Source organism: Sinocyclocheilus anshuiensis, unplaced genomic scaffold (assembly GCF_001515605.1).
Source record: "Sinocyclocheilus anshuiensis isolate Anshui unplaced genomic scaffold, SAMN03320099.WGS_v1.1 scaffold58, whole genome shotgun sequence".
In the NCBI taxonomy this organism is placed as follows: Eukaryota; Metazoa; Chordata; class Actinopteri; order Cypriniformes; family Cyprinidae; genus Sinocyclocheilus; species Sinocyclocheilus anshuiensis.
Genome location: NW_015547688.1, coordinates 193496 through 217466, shown reverse-complemented (window position 1 = coordinate 217466; position 23971 = coordinate 193496). Strand labels below are relative to the sequence as shown.

At 41.0% G+C, this 23971-nt stretch overlaps 1 protein-coding gene across 1 annotated transcript in view; it reads left to right on the top strand.

Moving 5' to 3' along the window:
• Window positions 1-23971, top strand: part of LOC107703358 (cAMP-specific 3',5'-cyclic phosphodiesterase 4C-like) — a 56184-nt gene that overhangs the window by 27844 nt on the left and 4369 nt on the right. The window contains exons 2-11 of the mRNA XM_016505955.1: window positions 9641-9805; window positions 10307-10343; window positions 10484-10554; window positions 10973-11022; window positions 14748-14860; window positions 20425-20518; window positions 20708-20871; window positions 21006-21104; window positions 22091-22255; window positions 22386-22485. Of these exons, the coding sequence (XP_016361441.1) occupies window positions 9641-9805; window positions 10307-10343; window positions 10484-10554; window positions 10973-11022; window positions 14748-14860; window positions 20425-20518; window positions 20708-20871; window positions 21006-21104; window positions 22091-22255; window positions 22386-22485 (1058 nt within the window). The remainder of the gene's footprint in view (window positions 1-9640; window positions 9806-10306; window positions 10344-10483; window positions 10555-10972; window positions 11023-14747; window positions 14861-20424; window positions 20519-20707; window positions 20872-21005; window positions 21105-22090; window positions 22256-22385; window positions 22486-23971) is intronic.

Below are 23971 nucleotides of genomic sequence, written 5' to 3'. Positions count from 1 at the left end.
AGACTGTTACTTAAAACTGTGCTTTATGCTGGACAGTATTTATTTATCGCGAGTTGTTCAAATCGCGGTAATCTAATAAGCATGAATAATATGTATTAATATTTATAAATTATAAATGTATCATTGAACCAAGCTTCCTGTGCAGTCTTAAACCAATCGTCGCTGATAGAGTTTTATATCTATATCTGTATATCTACACTAATTAGCCACAACATTAAAACCACAATATGCTTAATATCAACCCCCTCATGCTCCCTCATGCTTCCAAAACAGCTCTAATGCATCAAGGCATGGACTTCACAAAATTTAAGCATGTGTCCTGTGGTCTCTGCAAGAAATTAGCAGAACATTCTTTAAGTCCTGTAGGTTGCGACGTGGGGCCTCCATGGATCGGATTTGGTCCAGGACATCCCATAGATGCTCAATCAGATTGAGATCTGGGGAATTTGGAGGCCAAGGCAACACCTTCAACTATTTGTTCCTCAAACCATTCCTGAACAATTGTTGCAGTGTGGCAGGGTGCATTATCCTGCTGAAAAAGGCCACTGCCATCAGGGAACACCATTGCCATGAGGGGGTGTACATGGTCTGCAACAGTCTTTAGGTGGGTGATACATATCAAAGTAACATCCACTTGAATGCCGGGACTCAAGGTGTCCTAGCAGAAAATTGCCCAGAGCATAACACTGCATCTGCCTGCATCCTTCTGCCTTCTCTTCCCCTGGTAAATGACGCACACAGCCATCCAACTGATCTAAAAGAAAATGTGATTCATCAGACCAGGCAACCTACTTCTACTGCTCCATGGTACAGTTCTGGCACTTTTGGTGTTGGTAGTGGACAGGGGTCACCATGGGCACTCTGACCACAATCTGTGGCTATGTAACTCCATACACAGCAAACTGTGATGTTTTCTGACACCTTTCTATCATGGCCAGCATTACGTTGTTCAGCTATTTGAGCTAGAGTAGCTCTTCTGTGTGATTGGACCAGACAGGCTAGCCTTCGCTCCCCCACATGCATCATTGAGCCTTGGGCACCCATGACCCTGATGCCAGCTCACCAGTTGCCCTTCCTTGCACCACTTTTGGTAGGTATTAACCACTGCATAGTGGGAACTCCCCACAAGAATTGTGGAAATGCTCTGACCCAGTTGTCTAGCAGTCACTATTTGGCCCTTGTCAGAGTCACTCAGATCTTTTCACTTTCCATTTTTCCTGCTTCCAACACATGAAATTCAAGAGCTGACTGTTCACTTGCTGTTTAATATATCCCACCCCTTGACAAGTGCCAGTGTAATAATATAATCACTGTGTTCGATCAATATAATCACTTGTCAGTGGTTTTAATGCTGTGGCTGATCAGTGTATATTAATATACTACAAAAAGATAGATATATAGATAGATAGATAGATAGATAGATAGCAGTGATATGTGACTGTAATGCATGAGATAGATTGGTGCAGAGAGAGATGGAGAGATGATGGTGGCGCAGAAGACAACTCTACAGTGACACAAAGGTAGCTCTTGATGACTCACTTCCTCCCTCTTTTTCTGTATCTCTCTCGTTCTCTCTCTCCAGTCTGGATTAAAATAACAGAGCCCCAGTAGCCCCAGCCTGCAGAGGGGGAGTTATGCTTTCCATCTCAGAGACAGAGTGATACGCTAAAAATACCCCTCTGTGTGTGGGCTGCACTAGGAGATCAGGGCTGGGGTGCAGCTCTGGAAGCTGGTTTGTACATTACAGATTTGGTGTATGCAGCATGAGACTCCATGTGCCGTCTAAAATCACAGGATGAATGCTTTTACTGGATCTGATCTGGTGTCAATATCTCTGATTGGCTCATTACATGGATCAGTGTGTTAATTGTATTTCCAGTTCAGCTGCAATGTCTCTAATGGTGTCTCTGAAGGGCCTTTGTTAGACAGCCAACTGACCATTGCTCTCTTGATTATGTAATTCCTTGCCCCAGTAACTTCTTTGTCTTGGTCATTACACAAGGAAATGATGTTCGATTGGTGCTATTAACAAATCAATATGTCGTCATATAGTGAAATGGAGAATCGCAGCCTACCTAAGGGTCTGTTTTCGCTGGCGTAAGATGTAAACAAAGCTCAAGACTTTGTATGTTTCAGATCAGCTATTGTGTCTGAGAATGAAACGGTTTCAGTTGTAAACGGTCCTTCGTGTATCTTCCTCCCAGTCCATTTATATAATTAAGCCTGTGATGTGCTATAAATCCCAGTATACTGAAACCAGTGAGAATGGAAGTGCTCAAGTGCTGCTGAGTCTTGAAAGCAGACAGATGCTAATCGCAAGCAACCCTCATTAAAACAAACACTTGTTCGGGGCTTCCCCCTGACATTTCAGTTCACTAAAGCTTGTTAAAAGATGTGAATGCTTGAAACCAGATTATATTATAGTTTCCCATTACTCCTCATGGCCCCTAGATGCACAGGGACTATTTCCATATAAAAGGTTAGTGCGCACTAGGGATTGAGAGGAGCGAACGTAGCGGTGGGAGCGAGAGCCTTTGGGGTGCCAATGGCTGTACTCAGTAGGAATTAGTCAGATTTGAGTATATGAGCAGGGAGCTGGCAGGCTGTTGGTTGCTTGGCTTGGGAAGCACCAACACCAATGAGTAATGTTTCTCAGTAATGGCTACTGTGGCACGGAAGTGGGGTTCACTGGGTGAAGTTTGCTGTTATGAGGCCACAGCTGGGTGACACTACTGGATGGGTTTGAGAAGAGAGTGCAGTGGGGCAGCGAAAATAATAATTTATTGCAGTCAGCCTGCCAGTCACGAATGCAGTTCACAACAAGGGTTATGTTTTTAGGCATCAATTTGGAAAGATTTCAAGGAATAGTTCACCCACAAATTGTAATTCAAAGATAATCGTTCAAAACTTGTATGGTTTTCTTTGTTCCCTGAAACACTAAAAATGAAATTGTGATTCTGGTTGATCTTTTCCATTCAAATACAATGAATGACGAATAATCTGTAAAGGAAAGAAATTGCCAAACAATTAGTTTATTAATCATTCATGGCTTCTTTTTAGTGAATTACAACTTAAATTTTGTTCCATTTATCAAACAAAGCTACCATATGACTTAAAGTGATAGTTCAACCAAAAATGAAAATTCTGTCATTAATTACTCACCCTTATGTTGTTCCAAACCCGTAAAGCCGTAATCTTCTTCATCTTCGGAACAAAAAAATGTAAGATATTGTGATTAAATCCGAGAGCTTTCTGACCCTGCATAGACAGCAATGCAACTACCACGTTCAATGCCCAGAAAGGTAGTAAGGACATCATTAAAATAGTCCATGTGACATCAGTGGTTCAACTATAATTTTATAAAGCTATGAGAATACTTTTTGTGCGTGACGAAAACAAAAAATAAAGACTTTATTCAACAATTTCACATTCACGTCATGCTGCTGACGCTGGAGCCGGCATTTTGACGTAGAACCCGGATGTGCTGCAGCTTGTTTGCACGCGGAGGAATGGTAGTGGTACGGTACGCAATGGTACGGTCATGAACACGCATCAAAAACTGACATGGAAGAGAAAAATTGTTGAATAAAGTCATAATTTTTTGTTTTCTTTGCGCACAAAAAGTATTCTTGTAACATTATGTTTAAACCACAGATGTCACATGGACTATTTTAATGATGTTCTAACTACCTTCCTGTGTCTTGAACGTGGTAGTTGCATTGCTGTCTATGCAGGGTCAGAAAGCTCTCGTACTTCATCAAAAATATCTTAATTTGTGTTCAGAAGATGAAAGAAGGTCTAACTGGTCTGGAACGAAATGAGGGTGAGTAAAAAATGACAGAATTTTCATTTTTGGGTGAACTATCCCTTTAAAAAGACTATAGTATTCAACATGTATGAACCAATAGTATGATAGTTTGTTTTTGTGTCCTTTTAAAGCTTGAAAGTCTCAGTCTTTTAAGCACAGTCTTCTCTTTTTGTCTTCTGTGGAATGAAGAAAGTCACACTGGTTTGGAAAGACATAAATGCTGATGTTAATGCTGACAAAAGTTTCTGGGGTGTATTAATAGCGAAGAGAGTGTACTGTTCTTGAAGTCAGCAGTGTGCTAATATCATTTGTCTAATAAGAGCTGAAAGGTATCCCACAAGGATTTTGAAAGAAAATAGAGATATCAAGCAAAACAAATAAGTGCACGAATGACTGATGCAGTGCAACTCAGAGATATCGGAAACAGACAGGGAGCAGGATGGTAGTAAAACATGTTTTGTGGTAGCTCATCATGTCTGTACAGGACTCCGTCATCGCACACCAAAGGAGAGTCACTCTTATGTGCAAAGCCGAGGCTTATATGGAATTTGGAAACGCATCCAGCCATAATATAGATAGTAAAAGCAATCTTCTCAATGGCTCTCAGAGAAATGACTGTACAGCTGAATCAATGGTATCAAGGCTTTAAAGCCTCTTCCTGAGGGCAGATGCCTGGCTTGTTTGTAATGGTAGAGCTCTCACTGTTGGGACACTTTCAATGAGGTGCTTCTGATCCTGTCTGTCAGATAATCTGCTGTAATCCCCAGCTCTCTTATCTGACTGGAGCATGGTGTCCGGCAAGATGACTTCACGCCAGGAAGCGCAACATGGCCAGCCTGCCTCTTTCAGTCCTGCCTGCGTGTTTGTGCGGGACTGTGACACAGGGCACAGATCACAGCCGGCTCTCACTTTCTATGCTTACCTGCCCTCTGGGAGCTGGTCACTCACCTGTCTCAAAGGAAGATGCTGAGCGGCGAACCATCGTGTGGGGGAACACCAGGAGCCATGCAGGTTTCACCAGGACTCTAGCTGCTGGAAGAGAGTGTTCCACACGCTCCCTTAAATATCTCTGTGAGTCAGAGTGGGGACTGATGTGACACAGTTCGCTGTAATGCACTGCCAAAGGGACAGAGCGCCACAATAAAAGCTCTATCACATGGTATCAGCTGCTGATTAAAGAGCCAGCGATCTGACAGCATCATATACAGTCACCACTGATTTTATGATTGCCCCCTACTCCCCAACATCTACCCTCTCCTCTGGCCCCCTCCCTGCATGCAGCAATCAACCAGATGCTAAATGCCTGGGTGAGGAGAGGGGGATGCAGTCATCGGGGGCGTTGGTGTGCACAAGCAACAAGCATCTGTGCTTGGCAGCGGAGAAAGCAGGAAATAACTGTCACTGTCCATTCAGGCTGCCGTGCTAGGAACGGGCGAGCGGTGGTGGTGGTTGGGGGTCGGGGGAGGCGTTAATCATTAACTGAAAGGGAGAGAATGAAGGGTTTTTTGGCAAAAGGTCTTTTTTTTTTAAATTGCTCTTCCCACTTAAAGAATTCACTCCGCTCCGCTGATGGACTGCAGCCATGTGTTCAGGGAGCTTGAGAGTCTCCAGGGCCCAGGATTTGTGTTCACTGGTAGTAAGGAATCAATAAGAGGGTCATTGGATGGAGTGAGCCTGCGAATCCTCCATGCTGTCCCTCACATACTGTACACCAAGTTTTAATTAATTCAGTCAGCTTTTTGAGTCAAACTTCAAAGCCTTTTAAAACCCGGAGTATTAATGGAACATAATCAAATTCCTTTATTATTGCTCTGTAAGTGAGAACATTGGCAATGAGCTACCGGAACACTTTGTAGTGGCAAATAGGGAGTAAGTGCTACAGTATGTACTTGAGGCAAGCTCTTCAGATGAGGGGTCGATGGTTCACCTATAAATTTGGGATTACATGGTGGTGGCATTAAGATTGTGATCTTGGAGGGAAAATGGGGGTAGTTTTAGTGCATGCGTTTATTTGGCGAATCGTCTTTTAGTCCAAATCCTTGTGACTCAAAGCTACTTCTTTTAGAGCATTACACGCTCTATTACTCATAGGCCTTGATTTATATTCAATTAAATTCAAAACTGCCATCTCGAAAAGCTCTGAACGTAAGAATCATGCCTCCACGCGCACTCTCCTGAACTGTGTAGAGGACGGTACGACATTTATCAAATTACTTTAATTGTGTTGTCACATTCAGGCAGCCTCTTTGACGTTAGGAAGTCATCCTCATTGTGTGAAGCCTTCAGGGGGCACATGTGTGAGCTATTATGAATTTGAATTCGTCCCTCAGGACTTTTACCGGATAACCATTTCTTTTATTTTTAGACTTTTTTGTGCATCCGTTTGAGCACCTTTGTATTTGAAAGCAGTAATTGCTTTTCTTGTCTCTGGAATTATTGTAAGGTTGCAGCTTTTTACAGTCACTCCAAGGTCATTTAGCGAGGTGTAGAAGATACATAAACAACCCAATCAATTTTGCTAGGGTCTGTTTTCAGAGGAACAGGGATGTGCTGATGCTAATGTGTTATCTTTTATAGGAAACTCACCCAGCTGGCACAAATCCTTTCCTCTGTGTCCCCTATGATCATCATGTCATTGTCCAGAGTGCTACTCACAGCGTGTGAAAAAGTGTGTTTTGTGTGTGTATTTTACGAGTACATTATCTATGATGAAAGCTTAATGCATTTTTCCACCCTTATTGATTACTGAAGCAAGATAATTGCTGCTTCGTCTTCCACAATTATTTTATGATTGTTAATAAACGCCATTTGCACACATGTGCAACTTGATGGTAGTGGTGTTTATATTAATTCCCAAAACAGCGAATATCGTATTGCTTCAATTCTTGAAGCTCAGTTTTAGATTTCCAAGAGTTAGCGACGCAGTGTTTGACACATACACACAAACACACAAAAATGCCCTTTGATTGTGTATCTATGAGGGTATAGTGAGTGTGTCTCTTGTGCCTTATAAACAAATGAAAACTCCAATATCCCAGCATGCATTCTGCTTGCTTTTTATTCTGGGCTGAGTCACAGCCATAGACACAAATTACAGAGAAGGAGGCAATGAAAGGCAGAGATCTTTGAGATGGAAAAGACAGAGACTGGTAAAAAGCCTGAGAAGGAGAGAAGGAGGTAGAACGAGGATGAAAGAGAAAGAGAGGGGCTCGAATCACAACACAAGAAAAGGGAGAAGAGGGGGAAACTGGTTGACAAGGCTTCTCATTTCTTATTGTTCGCTCCTTTGTGGATAGTCTCTGAGCAGCACAAATGTCACATGACTACAGGAGGAATTCAAGTGAAGCACAGACAGAATTCGTGTGCGCCCACACATTCAACACACACACACACCCTCTACAGGCATGAATACAGTGCAAGAAAAGCAACACACTGAGTGAAAGGCGCCGTGTTAATGCTGAAAAAAAGAGCTTGTTCTTCATTATAGGAAATGGGTTTACAGAAAGCTGCTATTTGGACTGCGCAGTAAAGCCTGACTGCTGTAGTTATGCAGATTGTGACAGGCAGTGGTACGTTGACTCTTTAAGGTCAACTGTGTATTGTCATGTGTAATTGGAGTTGCAGTTGTTGCTGGAAAAATAAAATGGTTTTGGAAGAAGCCGTATATGCACCTAGGGCATGTAAATATTTAGATAGGCCATGAGTCACCCCCCTCCCTCTTGCTCTTCCTCTCCTCCTTCATGTTTTTGCTCTCCTCAAGCTTTTTTTAAAGTATTTGTGCACTCCATCTTCTGTCGCTCATGTCGCTCGGTCTTCCCATCGCTGCGAGAGGAATTCTGTGAGCTGTGAGATAAGGAGTGTGAGAGCGGGAAAAACAGAAGGAGTAACTGTAAAAGGGAAGGATTTAGATGGAAGCAGGAGAAGTGCGATATGGAGAGGGAAGAGGTGGTGTAGGTCAAGAGCCCGAGGTGGTGTTTGTCTCGAGGGGCATGTAGAGAGGACAGGCAGGGCCTGTTTACTGTGGATTCACATCACTCGGGATCTCCAGAGAGAGGGGACCGCAGCTGCTAGAAAGAACCAGCTCAGGCACGTTTCAAGTGCTGTAGCACGTCTGTGTGATAAAGAAAATGTAAACAACTGGCATAAAAACTATTTGAACCTAGGCGTAGTCCAGATCCAGCTCACCAGCTGCCACGTAGAAACAGGAGCTTTCCATAGCCACAGGCTAAAAAGCACCTTCAGTTCTGCATTTAGGGGCAGGAGACGAGCTCAGATGCCTCATGCACTGCGTGTGGGAAGAGGGGCTTTAGTATAGATGCGCGTTAAATATCGCATGCGATTTATCGTGCAGCCCTAATTTTGTCTGTGAGAAGCGAGGGAGTGAGGGGGAGGAAGAGTGACTGACAGCGCGAGAGAGAGACTGAAGTCTTGGAAGGCGTCTAGTTCTGACACTTCACTTCTGAAGTGTAGACTTTGGTTTGAGGTTTCGCTGGTGCTGGTACCCATAATTCCCGGCATGACTCAGAGGAGGCTGGAACCAGAGCTGAGGAATTAGGAATCATGCAAAAGCCCTCTCTTTCTTCTGCTTGGCTTCCATGCGTTGGACCCCTGACCCCGCTATGAGCTCCATGGGCAGATACTTTTTTAGATGTTTGAGGCTCTGGTGATCCCAGCCAAATGGTTCAAGGATGAGCTGTGTACTTTGCACTGTTCCAATATTCCCCCTGTCCTTTATTATATCTGCTTTTGCATTCGGATTTGGTGGCATTATATGCCTTGTTTACTACAGACCAATGACCTGCAATAGGTTTCATGCTCACTTTCAGCTCTACAGTCATTAGGCTCTCCGGATGACTAGTCTTCATTCATTATCACAGTGCCACGATAACTGAACAAATATAGTGCATCTATTATAACCCCAGATGTGGTCAGACACTGTATCCGGTACTTTTCCACTAGTCACATGTTTAATGCTAAAACTGTGTGGATTAGTCTTTCCACAGATGTCTGTGTTTAGTGCAAAGCTTAAAGCAGCGGTTCACTTAAAATTTAAATTATGCCATTATTAACTCACCCTTTATAACCCTAACCTTTATAGTTATTTTTCTGTGAAAAAGACACCATAAAAGAAGTCCACATCACCATATTCCACGCTTTCTAAAGTATTAAGAATAGAAAATGTCCCATGGCATATCCTAGTTTTATATTTTGCATGTTTAAACTGACATGTCACATTTATTATTTATTTATTACAGCACATGCAACTTACATTTATGCATTTGGCACAGTTTTATACAAAGTGACTTACTTTTCATTCAAAGTATATATTTTTATCAGTTAATGCACACTCTGGGAATCAAACGCATGATTTTGGCATTGCTAGTGCCATACTCTACTATTTGAAAAGAAGAATCCTTTTCTATTCCACACACAAAAAAGGATATGCATATGGGTTTGGTGACATGTGGGTATCAGATAATAACAGATTTTTAATTTTTGCGTGAACTATTTCTTTAAGCCACAAAGTGCTCATAGAATATAAATTGTGAAGTGGCGGCTGAGGATTCTTCTCTGATTAGGCTGGTGATTTCCTTTAATGGTTGTTCAGGGTGACACAGTCTTCATCAGCTCTTTATACATTCAGAGAGCGTTTGCTGTCTCTAGAGTAAGAGGCAATCATGATTGTTTGTGTTCCACATCTCTATTTGTGCTGTGTTGGCCAGAGACTGGAAATCTAATGCTGCCACTGGCAAAGCTTTGTTCGAGCTAAATGACAAGACATGCATTTTTACTTTCTCTCCCTGTCATTTTGGTTTCTCTCTCTCTGTACAGCTATGATGGGGAGAATGGGCCCTCCTCGCAGGCGAGTCCTGGGCTGGTGCTCCATCCCTCCTTCCCTCAGAGTCAGAGAAGGGAATCTTTCCTCTACCGCTCCGACTCCGACTACGATATGTCCCCCAAGACCATGTCACGAAACTCCTCCATCAACAGCGAGGGGTAAGCCGTCTCCCTCAACACGCAGCACAGTCTCACTGTTTACTGTCTCCACTTTTCATTTCTAAAAGGCCTCAGAGGACATTCTTTTATCCCAGAATCACCATGCAGCATTAAGCACATCGACTAAATCCCTCTTTACCCGTCTCAGTATAATACTGTTACAACCTTAGAAGAGCTCACGCTCCCAGCATGCAGCGGTGACCACTGTGACTGCCGCTTGGATTATGGCCATAAAAAAAATGGCATGTTTTGATGTTGGGTTGAATCTATTTCCTCACACCTGGGGATGATTCTGGCTTCATCTGAATATTGTTAAAAGACCATTTGCGACCCTGGACTGGATTTTTTTTCGAAATTGAGATTTATAATAAATAAGCTTTTTTAAATAATGCTACTTAAGACAGGTTTTGTAGTCCAGGGTCACATTTGTAAACATTTGCCAAAGTGTATAGTATTTTTTTTCTTTCATTTTACTGGAACTGCTCTTTCCTCTTTCCACAGTCATGCTGAAGATCTCATAGTCACCCCTTTTGCTCAGGTAAGACCCACTGTTGTGTCTGGCAAACAGTATATAATGAGTGCTAATTGCTTGTCATGACTTGCTGAGGTGGCATTGAGTGATATTCTGCTGTTCACCTGCTCTTTCTCTCTCTCTTTTCCATCTCCTTTTCTACACAGGTGTTGGCTAGTCTACGAACTGTCAGAAGCAACTTCACAATTCTCGCCAACGTCACGACTCCCACCAACAAGTCAGTTCAGCTCTTCCAGCTTTGATGCAACAGTTTCTTTATTTCTGCTCTGCCCCCTTATGGCCATCAGTGTATCCTCTCCAATAAAGCATTTTTATATTTTATTCATGATGAATAATGAAGAAAATTAAGCATATTCAAACAGCCCAACTCTTAATTCTAACATAAAAATAAGATTTTATGCTAGGGACTTTATTTTATGTGAAAATATTTTTATATAAAATTTAATGATATATATAAAAATGTGTAATTAAAAAAAATATATATATATATTTTCAGCAGTATTTTTATATTCACATTGCTCAGTCAGTTCCTATCCAGTGCAGGCCTCCTCCCAGTGAGCAGTGTTAACTGGATTTATGCCAGTAGAGGGCAACCTCCACCACTATCACCAATGTAATTATCTTTTTGTCCACAGGAGGTCACCAGTGACCAGCCAACCCACGGTTCCCCCAGCAACGCTCTCAGGTATGTTTACTCTACTGTAACTTAGTCACTGGTAAGCTTTCTATCTCCCACACAGTGTCTCTCACATTACGCATACACTTCCTCTTGTAGGCACTGTTGCCAGTTAAATGCATTACAGCATCATAAATAGTGGCGCCATATGGGAAACAGGTCTGGAACCTAACCAGATGCTTTAACTAGCCAAATTACAGCCCTGAGCCACTAGTTTATTTCAGGAACTCTGAAGCGTATCAGCAGTGAAGGCGCTCCACATGTTGAACTTCTAAAATAAATGAGCTATGATAAAAAGCAGTTATATAATTATATATAAATATTTTTCTTATTTAAAGGGGTCATATGATGATGTTGCTAATAAGAACACTATTTTGTGTATTTGGTGTAATGAAATGTGTTTATGCGGTTTAAGGTTAAAAAAAAACATTATTTTCCACATACTGTTTCTCCTCTTGCACCAAGAGCTTGTAACACTCCAAAGAGAAAGGAAAAATTGAAATCGCATCATATGACCCCTTTAAGATATCACTTTAACTTGAGCCCTTATCAGATCTTCTCATATACATTACATGGTCAAAAGTATGTAGATACTCCCTTCTGTTGAGCAGGTTGCGTATTGCAGTTAGGGGTGTGCGATAATATCGTAATTGTTGTTTAAACAACACACCCAGAGAGTGCACCCTAACACTATGTGATGTAGGTTAGACCAGTGTTTCCCAACCAGGGTGCTGTCTGTCGAGAGCAGGGGTGCCATGTAAAAAATCATTTTTTTTATATTTTTAAATTGCTAAAATTTTCAATTTTTAAATTGCTAAAATGTTCAAAAAAGCATCTATTATATAATATCCATTTCTGATGTCGCCAATAATTAGAGATGCACCGAAATTTCAGCTGCCGAAAATTAGTTCACCGCTCAGTTTTCACTTTCACGTGGTGCGACGCTCTGCATATTATCCCGCTCTATGCATGTGCGCTCCGCTCAGTCGCTCCACTCATATACTGTTCGTGCTCATCGGAACAGAAATTCCGCTCAAAAATTGAGCCGACAGGAAACATCGATGTAGTACATTATTGTTTCTGTCTGCAATAGCCCTACTGTGCTGTAACATGGTGTGGTTTATGGGCATCTCTGGTAACGCTGCCCTCTCATTCATTGATCTGCTAACCGCTATGTTATGCTCACGTGTTCTGATAATAATAGCTTTCTAGGACTAAACATTATTTGGATAATTGGTTAAAAAAAAAAAAATTTTTTCTTTAATATCTTAACCCTACTGTTAGACCTACCTGAAAAACTAAAAAGCTATTTATTTAATTCGAAGGCCTGTTGTTATTTTTTATTTGTGCTATCATTATTAATTTCTTTATTTGTTCTTATTTTATTACTGACTGCTTACTTGTCATTTTTTATTCAATTCAAAGTTTGAAATTAAGCTATCTCGTGCTACTGCACCAAAATTACCCCACTGTAAAATAAAAAAAACACTGAGTGAGCAAAGCTTTGTGAGATAGCTAGTTAGAATGGTAATTAAATAATGTTTACATATGTATAAAAGCCTACATTAAAATCGGTCATATAAATTGGTCTCTTCATTAGAAATTAGCCTACTGATTGCCACCATTGATGGACAAATTTTTTTAATAATATTAAAAATATCTGTATGACATTATATTCTGCAGTTCTTCCCTGTTGTACCGAATATCTATACTTTTCAAATTATCATATCGAAGTTAGAAATTCAAATATTGTGACAAAATTAATTTTGTAGGGTGCCACAAGTTTGTTAAAATTTCCAAAGGGTGCCGCGACTAAAAAAAGGTTGGGAAACACTGGGTTAGACTAATGCGTGAGCACATTTAGAGTTAATGCTTTCACTGCTTGATTTAGTTTATTAAAATACATTTAGAATTCCCCTAAAATTCAATGTAATATGGCAAAAATGCCACCATGTGTCATTTATATATAGTTTATATTTATATCATCTTATATAGTTAATAGCACACCAAGAGTAGTTTTTTTCTCCAAAAATCAGCACAATTGCAAATGTGATAAAGGCTGTAAGAACAGCTCAATAAACAATAAGTTAATATTAACTAACTTTTTGCTCTATTTAGTCAATGAAAATAATTTAAGTTTTGCTGTAGCTTTAATTTTGTTAAAGCTATAGCAAAACTGTTTTGCGTCTCTGAGCAACACACTAGGTGTTTCATTACCTTTGAATGAATGACTCAATGACTCACTCATGCAGTGATTTGCTGCCACCTACTGGCTATTTTAGATATATTTTCCCTTTTTTCCCCAAAATCATTTCAAATATCAGTATTCAGCATTTTTTAAACATCAAAACAGTATTTATGCATTTGCAGCTGCAGGTTAAATGCATTCATGTCCTGCATTAAATAGTCTGTGTAAATGCATGTAAATGCCAATTCAGTTGCAGATTCTGTGCCACCTCTTCATTGCAAACACAAATTTTGCTGATACTGATTTTAATTAATTGGTAACAGCCCTACTGTGTCTTACTTTTTGAATTTGTTTATGAATTTGACATGAAAAGATGATGCATACATTTAATTAGGTTAGAAAAAAGTGGCTTTATAAAGGTAAAAAAAATGCCCATAAAAGGTAAAAATCTATTTAAACTTAAGATGAATTTCTGTTACTCCTGCAAACTAACCAATTCACAGAATATGAAGAATATCAAAAGCTTTGGGAGTCAGCTGTCCACGGCAGTCCTAAACCTGCCAAGGTACCAGAACAATAATACGCTCAGCAAAATATCAACTAATAATTATCATTATTGACAAAATACTGAGATGTTTTCTGAAAATTGGCGCTAAACCCATTTTCCTTTGAAATGGCTTAAGCATGACCCATTCAAAACAGGTAGATTTTTGCCCATTACCCAATTTCACCTTGCATACAAACACCGTAACCTGTGTTCTGTTGGCTTATTGAAGTGTGCGTGTCTGACAATGTAACAGGAAAGTGTTCTTACTGTGGATTGAGCACATCTGGCCTGAGCAAACAATTCACAGACTCTTTTTTTTGACCCAAGAAATTATAAAATTTGGTCTCATCTCATGCAGCCCAAGTTGAAATGGTGTAGTCAAAATGCTGCATCTGTAGAAACTGCACAAGAAGACAATATGAGTCCGTACAAGTTTCCTACTTACATTTTGCAATATTCAATTCTGCATTATGCTATACCTCACATAACAAATGGAATGATTTTTAAAAGTCTTATAAACATGGTTTTCTTGTGCTGCCAGGTTATTGGTTTGCATGTAAACTGAGGTCAGTGAGGTTAGACACTGATAAACCTTGATGTTGTTCTAATTCATCCTAAAAGTATTCACTGAGGTGCTTTGATACTTTTATAAGTTTATAAATCAGTTTATATCACATGATTTTGGCAATTTAACAGTCATAGTCGTCTTCCTATAATTTTATTTTTTCCTCCGGTTTGAAAAAAAAATATGATTATTCATTCTTACGAGGGAAAAGATTATTTATGAGGCAATTGATCTCTCCATATGAAGTTCTTGAAATATTCATGCTTGGAAGTTTTTCTATGAAGACATCACTCAGACAATTCTTTACTTCCTCCTGTCAGGAAACAACATCCCCACTGTTCACAAACGAAGTTCTCGCTGTGTCCCACAGTGAAATGCATATGACAGTACTGTCATGATGTGGTGCTGATTGCTGTGTCTTATGTCCTGTGCAGATGAGACATACCAGCAGCTGGCCCGGGAGACTCTGGAGGAGCTTGACTGGTGTATGGACCAGCTGGAGACCATTCAGACCCACCGCTCTGTTAGCGAAATGGCATCCAACAAGGTGTTTCTTCAGTTACTTGCTGTTGCATCTGTGCTGCCTAGTTTGGTTTCTGTAGAACAGGGGTGTCCAAACCTGTTCCTGAGGGCCACTGTCTTGCAGAGTTTAGCTCCAACTCTAATTAAACACACCTAAACCAGCTAGGTCTAGCTAGGTCTATTAAGGTCTTCAGACTCACTAGAAGCGAGTTGGAGCTGGTTGGAACTAAAATCTGCAGGATGTAGAACTTTCTTCTTCCTTTCTATGTCTCACCTTCTCAAAGACACTTTTGTGTACACAGTCTACCATAAGGTTGTGGCCTATTACACTAGGTATTTTCTCCATTTCAAGTCTCAATTCATTGTTTATAATTTCCATCCTTTACATTTTACAAAACACTTAACACGACAAATTAGATTTCATCAAGAAGTTTCAAGATCTGCCATTCTGTGGATTATCACGCATGAAGGACTATATCTGTGTGTATGCGGAGAAAGATTCTTGAGCAGGTTGTGTGCCGGTTTGTCTGATATGGTCCTGCCTGAGTGATGTTCTTCAATGTATTTTTAATTATCATCCGTTAACACTGATGCAAAAAGCTTTTGCATGCAACTCTGAACACCTTGTCTTTACACTATGCTCTGGTTTGAGAAGTGTAGGAGAGATGGAGAGAGGGGGAGAAAATAGGGGGTTTGTAGATAAGGAGGATATGAGGAGAAAGGGGGAGGGGGCTGCAGTTTGGTCGTTGCTATCGAGCTGCAGCAAGGTCTACCCTGCCAGTTTAACCATTGGCTCTTCACTGTGGCCATGAGGCATGTGATTTAGACGCTGGCCAATGAAAATTCGGTTGCTCTCTTCCATAGGTTGCCTGTTTAAAGAGACAGTGCCATGAAGACTTTGGATGTGCAGTTTTTGTATGGTTGTGTCCATGCACCATAATACCGGTGTTTTGCTATATACCTGATCAGGCAGATGTCAGTATGAGAAGAGAGCAGCATTTGTGTGTAAATGGAAGATCTCTTGGGCGATTGAGGCAGAGCTTGTATAATGAAGCAGAGAACACACATAATCATACCCATACGCAGAATCGTTCATGCAGAGATTAGCGGAGACACTAAAGCCTAGATTCCCTCCCCTCCTTTTTGTCAGACTATTAAATACATCTCTCTCTTTCACACACACACACACACACACACAAATACAGACGTTTCTCCATTTTTCCACACTCTTACATGCCGTCTGCCGCACATGCGCTCTCAGGGTGCGTGTATACGCACACATGCCACTAGCACACACACCCAAGCACGCACCTCCTGCCACAGCGGCTGATTAGCTTGAGAGATCTGTCTACAGCATCCAGGGAAACAGAGCGAGAGGCAGAGCATCGGCTGAGCTGCATCGGCGAGTCTGGCGCCGCGTGTGGATTAAACAGCGGGGCTGCTGAAGAGAGCTGCGTTGTGCTGACAGGACTGGTATTGTGCTCCATGGACTGTGCGCTCTGAACACAACTCGCTGGGAACGCTGGGCCCGGGTCCTGGAGCTTTGCGGTGGGGGAGGGGTGTCGACGCAGGGAGAGAGAGAAAGGATGTTTTTCCAGACCACCACTCTTTTGTAGTTTGACTTTCGACTAAAGGCCCTATCTCTTTGGTGTTTCTGTGTCTCTTTGATTCCTTCGTCCTCTCTGTCTCCTTTCATCTGTTTCCTCCTGCTGTTACCTGTGTTGTTGTTGTTTTCCTTCCTCCTTCTGTCATCCCTCAGTCTCCGTTAGCTATTTGCTCATCTTCATCTTTCTCCCTATCTCCCGTAATTCCTCTGTCCCCCTTCCCACGGCATCCTCTCTGTGTCCTTCAGACGGTCCCGTCTCTTTGACTCTCCATCTTTGTCCGTTCCACCCCTCGCCGCTTTCTCCCCCTCCAGCTAGATTGGGGTCAGCTCTGCTCAGCTGCTGGGATGAGATGTAGTCCCTTTGGCCTGTGGATCTGGGCGGCTCCTGGCGGGCCGTTCACAGGGGACACTCGCCTGCAGATCGCCGTGGAGCCTGCTTGGTGGTTTTCAGGAGGGCCTGGTTCTCGTACCGCTTGCTGCATGTAGAGAGACAGTGTTAGCGAGCGCTCGTCGCTGGACTTTCACTGCCGCTTGCTCCCCGCCTCTTGGGGGCAGCCGTCACTCTGGAGCGTCCTGGCCTGCTAGGCTGCGGCCTCTCTGCCCACACCCTGACCACGCCCACATGCCGTTGGGGCACCCGCCGCGCTTCGGCCCCCGTGCACTTCCGTGCCTCTTGCCTTTGCCAGCGATCCACGCCATCCGTCACCCTCAGCATGGGCGTACTGGAGGCCATTGACCCGTCGCCCTCTTCCTGCCCCTCACCTGTGCCCGGAGGCTACCGGCTGGCCCACTCCTCCAGCTACAGCCCCCTGCAGGGGAGAGGAGGGTCAGAGCTGGAGCTTGGGGCAGCTGCAGATGGGGTGCTGGATGGGGGTGGTCAGGGCACTGAGCGTAGGACCCCCTTCATGGATCTATTCTGTGACACCTGCTCCAAACCCTGGCTGATTGGGTGGTGGGACCAGGTAGGGCCAGCATGAACAGAAAAAGGTCACTAAATATCTGTTAGCAAACAGTTTGTCAGGTCCAAGTAAGGGGCAAGACTGTTTGTTCAGCAGAGAGATAAATAGAAATGTGGAGATGCAAGTAGGACAGGGTAAAAAGAAAGGTTCCTGAGGTGATTGAGCTGTAATGCTTCTGGAACAGACTACATGTGATAATGTGATGATGTTTGTTGCATGTTCTGTGTATCCAAATTTGTACCGGTCTCCATACCTCAAGGGTGATTTTAAACCCAAGCTCTAAACTTATGCACTTATTCAGTGTCACTTTGAGAGGCTGGGAGAAAATGGCTGCCTCCGTAGCTCTTGGCTTATGTTGTTTTTGTGCCTAGAGATGGACAGAACCTGTACAGTGGGCTTGTGTCTCAGGATGCCTCAACCCCTTTCTTACCACCTCCTCTCTCCTTCCCTTAAGCCTTCTCTCCATTGCTCTGTCTCAGGCTGTCCTGGGAACTGGCTTCATCTGGTCAATATTTGGTAGTGTAGGACCAGCTTTTTCTGCATCGTTCCTTCATCCAAGAATTGTGTACTCTTGGTGAGGTTTGATATGGATATTGATGATATTGAAATGTAGCAGAGACACTGTTTGTGCCCCAATGTTTTTAATTCTTTCTGGCAACAAATCTTAAGCCTTAACCTTGGTCATGGGCTAAACTTAAGGTTTGTTGTTGCCAGATACAATTAAAAACATTGGGACACAATCAGTGATACTCCCACATTTTAACATCTTGGGCTAGGATGCTTTCTCTGGTTAATTGTTGAATGACAAATATGTTTCATCTAAGTTGATTATTTGACCTGTAGACATTAGCCCATTAAAATGCATAAGCACTGCATTTTTTTAAATAATTTTGGTAACACTTTACTATAGGGACCAATTCTCACTATTAATTAGTTGCTTATTAGCATGCCTATAATTCACATATTAGCTTGTTTATTAGTACTTATAAAGCACATATTCTGCTTGACCATATTTTGCATCCCTAATCCTACCCAATACCTAAGCTTAATAACTACCTTACTAACTATTAAGAAGCAGCAAATTAGGAGTTTATTGAGGCAAAAGTCATAGTTAATAGTTTGATAATCACTAGAATTGGACCTTAAAATAAAGTGTGACCATAATTATTACTATTTAAAGTGGTTTATTAATTAATTCAGTGTCAATACATTTACTTTTAAAGATTTAAATGTAAATAAAGAGGCTGTTGCCATTTTCAAACTCAACCATCAAACTCAGTCTTGGTAAATAAAGGCAACAGATACTACCAGACTCCCCTAGTAACACATATTTGTATTCATTTGGTCTGATTTCCTTTCCACATGCTCTGGAATCATATTGGTCCTCCAGAGGATGCATGCTAAAAACAGTTGGCACTCTGTGAATGTTTTAATAATGACTCAGTTACTTGTTGCACAGTACAAACAGAGCCTTAGTACAGTATGTAATATGCACTTGCACAGGAAAGAGGATTTTGTAATGAAGCTTTATATAAACTCACAGCTTGACTGTGTGAGATATATAGAAATTGTGTATTGATCCCTGAGGGAAAATTCAGGAAGATTCAGGTTCACAGTGAGTGGGTTGATAGCTGTGACAGAAAATTGACTTGGATTTACTTAAAAAATTACACTTAACATTGATTGTTATATCTCATGTTGTGTTGTTGATTAGAAATTGTGCATGATTTGCGTCTTTAAACCTGTTATATTCAGATGATTTAACAACAATGACGATGCATGTAATAGAAATGCATTTGCATATGTCTGATACACACACATCCATGTAATATAGGAAGGGAATTACATGCAGACCATGAAAGAGAATGAACAGAAACACAATCAATGGAAAATATGACTGCAGAGGGTGATTATATAGCATTAGCAAAATGGAGAGAATGTGGAGGACGGAGATAAAGAGAGACAGGCAACGAAAATTAGGGTTTAAAGAGAGAGATAAAGACAGAATGGAGGAGAGCAGGAGATGGAGAGTGATGCAGAGAGTGTTGACCTTGGAGGAGGTCAGAGACAGACACCTGCCTACTCTCTCAGATTGTCACCCAACCCATCGCCTCGCTCCCATCATGCTGCAGGAGGGACTGTGAGGAGGCAGTTGCTAAGGAAACCTGCTGGTTTCCATGGAGATTGTAATGTGTGAAGGACCAGTCAGTGGGACAGACCAGGGGTCTTTTCAGAGTCATGCTGTGTGACTGTGTACTTGTGTTGCGTTATCTGCTGAAGTTACAAAATTTTAGTCATTTAAGGCACATATTTGTTCTAATTTTGTTACAAAGACCTTTCTTCTCCTATTTGTTAGAGCAATGGTTTGCAGAGACTTAAGGAGACCACTCCATAATGCTCTCCCCCAATGGCCATCACTTAATTAGATTTTAATTAAAGACAAGCCCTTCCTCTAACCACACAATGTTACAGCTACAACATTAGAAATGCCTTAGGTTTATTTGCATTTACAATATCTGCACACTGTATTAGCACAAACTGCATATGTCCTTGCAGTACCACATACCATGGTGGCATTCAGACATTTTTAATATATGTCTTATGTCTATCTGCAAAAGCAAAAGTAAAAGTAAACATCTAAATAATACAGAAAAAAAGTACGTTTTAAAGGGACAGATTACCCAAAAATGACAATTCTGCCATCATTTACTCACCATCATTTTGAAAAATGTTTCTGTCCATACAAGGAGAGTCGGTGGGTTCCAATGTTGTTTAGAACCCAATTTTCTTCTTCTTCATCTTCATCTTATTTTTTTTATTTGGGGGGGGGGGTGAACTATCCATTTAAAACAATGTATTTGACAAGTAATCATGTAATAATATATAATGCCTGTTGTAATAAACGTTTCTGCTCAGATAGACTGAATTTTTTATTTTTCTGCCTTATTACCATCTGCTGTGTACTTATCACTCTCCCTTTTTCCCTGTCTGTCTATCCCCATCTTTCCCTTTTCTGATCTCTAGTTCAAGAGGATGTTAAACAGGGAACTGTCTCATCTGTCTGAGATGAGCCGCTCGGGGAATCAGGTGTCTGAATACATCTCCACTACCTTCCTAGGTGAGTGAGCCTGCACACGCTCTGCTCTGTACATCTCAGCCTTGCTGCTATATTCAGAAGCGCAGAACCTTAGTTTCAACATTGCAGTATGTTATACTGGAGTACATTCACTGCTCTGAAACACTCAATGCTTACCGATTTGAAATTAGCTGTCATCTGTTAAAGGTTTATGCATTGGTTGTGTCCCAGACAAACAGAATGAGGTGGAGATTCCCTCTCCTACACTCCGGGAGCGAGAAAAACCAATGTCTCACATCAGCGGTGTCAAGAAGCTTACACATAGCTCGAGCCTCACTAGTGCAGCCCTGCCCCGCTTCGGGGTCAAAACCGAGCAGGAGGACTCACTGGCCAGGGTACAGGCACAATGCATGCATACTAACTCAGAACTTTCCCAACACCCAATCCTCTACCATTACTACTAGTTATTGGTATGAAAAAGTCAGTTTGTCAAATGGATTTGATGATTTAATTTACTCTGTCGTCACAGGAGCTGAATGACTTAAACAAGTGGGGCCTTAATATCTTCCTTGTGGCTGAGTACTCCAATAACAGACCTCTAAGTTGCATCATGTTTGCTATCTTCCAGGTGTGTGGTCCCTGGTTTTTCTATAAATGTTCCTGTGTTGTTCTGTACTTTTGAAATATGTCAGATGCAAAGAGGTCTGTGTGGTTTTGTTTGATTTGTATTCTCGTTACTAGGGGTGGGTAAAAATATAGATTTTCCAATTATCTCAACTTGAACAATCACAATATCGTTTCTTAAAATCCCCAAATCAGTCTTTTACACAATGCCTATTTTCAGTGGCTGTGTGGAAATGTGCTTGAACTTCCTGTCCTGCACATGCCACTGTGTTCTGCTGAACTAACTCACTCAACTACAGAGTTAATTTTTAAAATGGATATTTTCATAATATTTCAAGTCAGAATGTTCCCTGTATCAGTGTTCCTGCTGAGTTGTGAATGTAAGTTTGCAGTCTGTTTTGAATGTGATGCAATAAAAAAAGCATTAGCAGAGAATTAATTTCATTAATGCTGTATGTAAGCATAACTGACATTACAACTGAAATATACCAGCTGAACTGAATCAAATCAGACTTAAGGCCTTAAAGATAACAATAAAGATATAGTTCATAAATCGTTCTCACTATTAAAGAATAGCAGAGTCCACACCACAGCTGTAACGATAAAGACACAGAGAAACGATATCGTTGGAATCACTTTCAGAACGATTTTTCCAGGCTGATGAACAATAAAAACATTGACACCCGATCAGAATCCACCCTGCTATAACGAGCTCGAGAATTTAAAGTGGCAGATGGGCGTGCGCTTAGAATAAACAGATGATATCGTCCGCTGGTGTGGACGCTAATATCGTTATCTTTATAGTTATCGTTCTTGTTGTAAACTGAGCTTTTTACTGGAATCAAAATAAGAATCTAATCCAATCAGGAAATCTGTATTGATACCCAGCAATGCTAGTTACAACAGCAAACCTCTTCATTATTTATGACTCATGATAGTTTTTTTATTTCCACTCTTTATGTTCTGTCTACGATCTGCAATGCGTTAAAGGAAAGGGATCTATTAAAGACATTTCGGATCCCAGTGGACACGTTTATCACTTATGTGATGACACTGGAAGACCACTACCATGCCAACGTGGCCTATCACAACAGCCAGCATGCCGCTGATGTCACACAGTCAACACATGTGCTGCTCTCCACACCGGCACTGGACGTGAGTATATGCCAACATGGGACAGCCAGTGCCCATTCAAAAGCAAAACTTTCATTATCTGAAATCAGATTTCATAGTCAGCACTGACACTTTACATAACGATCATCATACTATGGCATCTTCCCACCAGGCCGTTTTCACTGATCTTGAAATCCTGGCTGCGTTGTTTGCTGCTGCCATTCATGATGTAGACCACCCTGGAGTTTCCAACCAATTCCTCATCAACACCAGTAAGTGTACATTGTAAAAGTAATGATGATGTCCTCTGAGAACTGGTTTACGGCAGCACAAAATCATAGGCCTCAACAATAAGAATTTATTTATTTATTTATCTGCTTTTTTACTTGGAACAAAAGAAACATAATTTTTAACAACCTATTTTTATATATTCTAGAAATAATATTAAGTAAAATGATAATAATACTAAATACATTTGCATTACAGATACATTTTTTATGCAAACATTTTTGTTTTGTTTACTGATGCTTTCAAGACTATCACAGATTTAATCAAAACTTCATCTGTGTTAGTCAGCTAGATAATTATAGGGGCAGGGAAAAAATTGATTCACATATGAATCTTGATTCTATCTTCTGCCGATTCGCATTGATTCACAAAATTCAAAAATTGATTTTTTTAGTGTTACATTTTAACTTTGCTGTACTATCAAAAGTTATTGACACGTTAGTGTTATTAATCACAGTAAGCTGCGAAAAGGACTCAATGCAGTACTCGTGCTGACGGACACACAGCCGAAGTGCGAGCACAAATGCTGCCTCTCAGAGGCATGCGATCCTGAATTCTCTTTCACAGCTTATTGCGCTTAAATGGTAAAATACACACATAATTGTGTCAAAATACACATTGTGTGGAGTACATAGTCTATTATGCCATATGTGAACATAAACAGATTGGAGCAAATCGGATGTAACAGTATATTAGATCCGTGCGTTTGTTCTTAAAGTGCAAGCAGCCTAATAAACTTTGCCGTCTGTTACATTAATGTTAATAAAATAAATAAATAAATAAATAAAATCTGAATTGATCTGTGAGGTACTAAATGTTTCCCACCCCTGGAGATAATTATATTGGTAACTAGGCTTGCCATGCTATGTGATAATACCGTTATGAGGGAAGATACCGGTATTAAATTTTATATTGTTTGTTAAAGGGTTAGTTCACCCAAAAATGAAAATTAGCCCATAAATTACTCACCCTCAAGTCATCCTAGGTGTATATGACTTTCTTCTTTCAGACAAATCCAGTCGGAGTTATATTAAAAATTGTCTTTGATCTTTCAAGCTGTTTAATGCCACTCAGCGGGTGTTGCATGCATCAGTCCAAAAGAAGTGAAATAAAAAGGTGCCCATCATTTAAAAAAAGTGTCTCACACAGCTCAAAGGCCTCCTGTAGCGAATCGATGCATTTTTGTAAGAAAAATATCCGTATTCAAAACGTAATAATCACTTTAATGTAGCTTGCACCAACAGTTGTACAAGGAAGCAGCTCCGGGTGTATGATGTATGATTTCAGCGTTGCGCATGCGCCGCTCATAAGTGACGAACGCGGAAGCGCAGGAGAGAGATCAAAACAAAACAACGTTCACTTATTAGAAGTACAAAACGAGGATTTGCAAAGAAGAATGTCGGAGGATTTCGATAAAAGCCAAGAGGAGACTGGTTTTCCTTTGCTAAAGTAAGGAAACTTTGCTTCCTT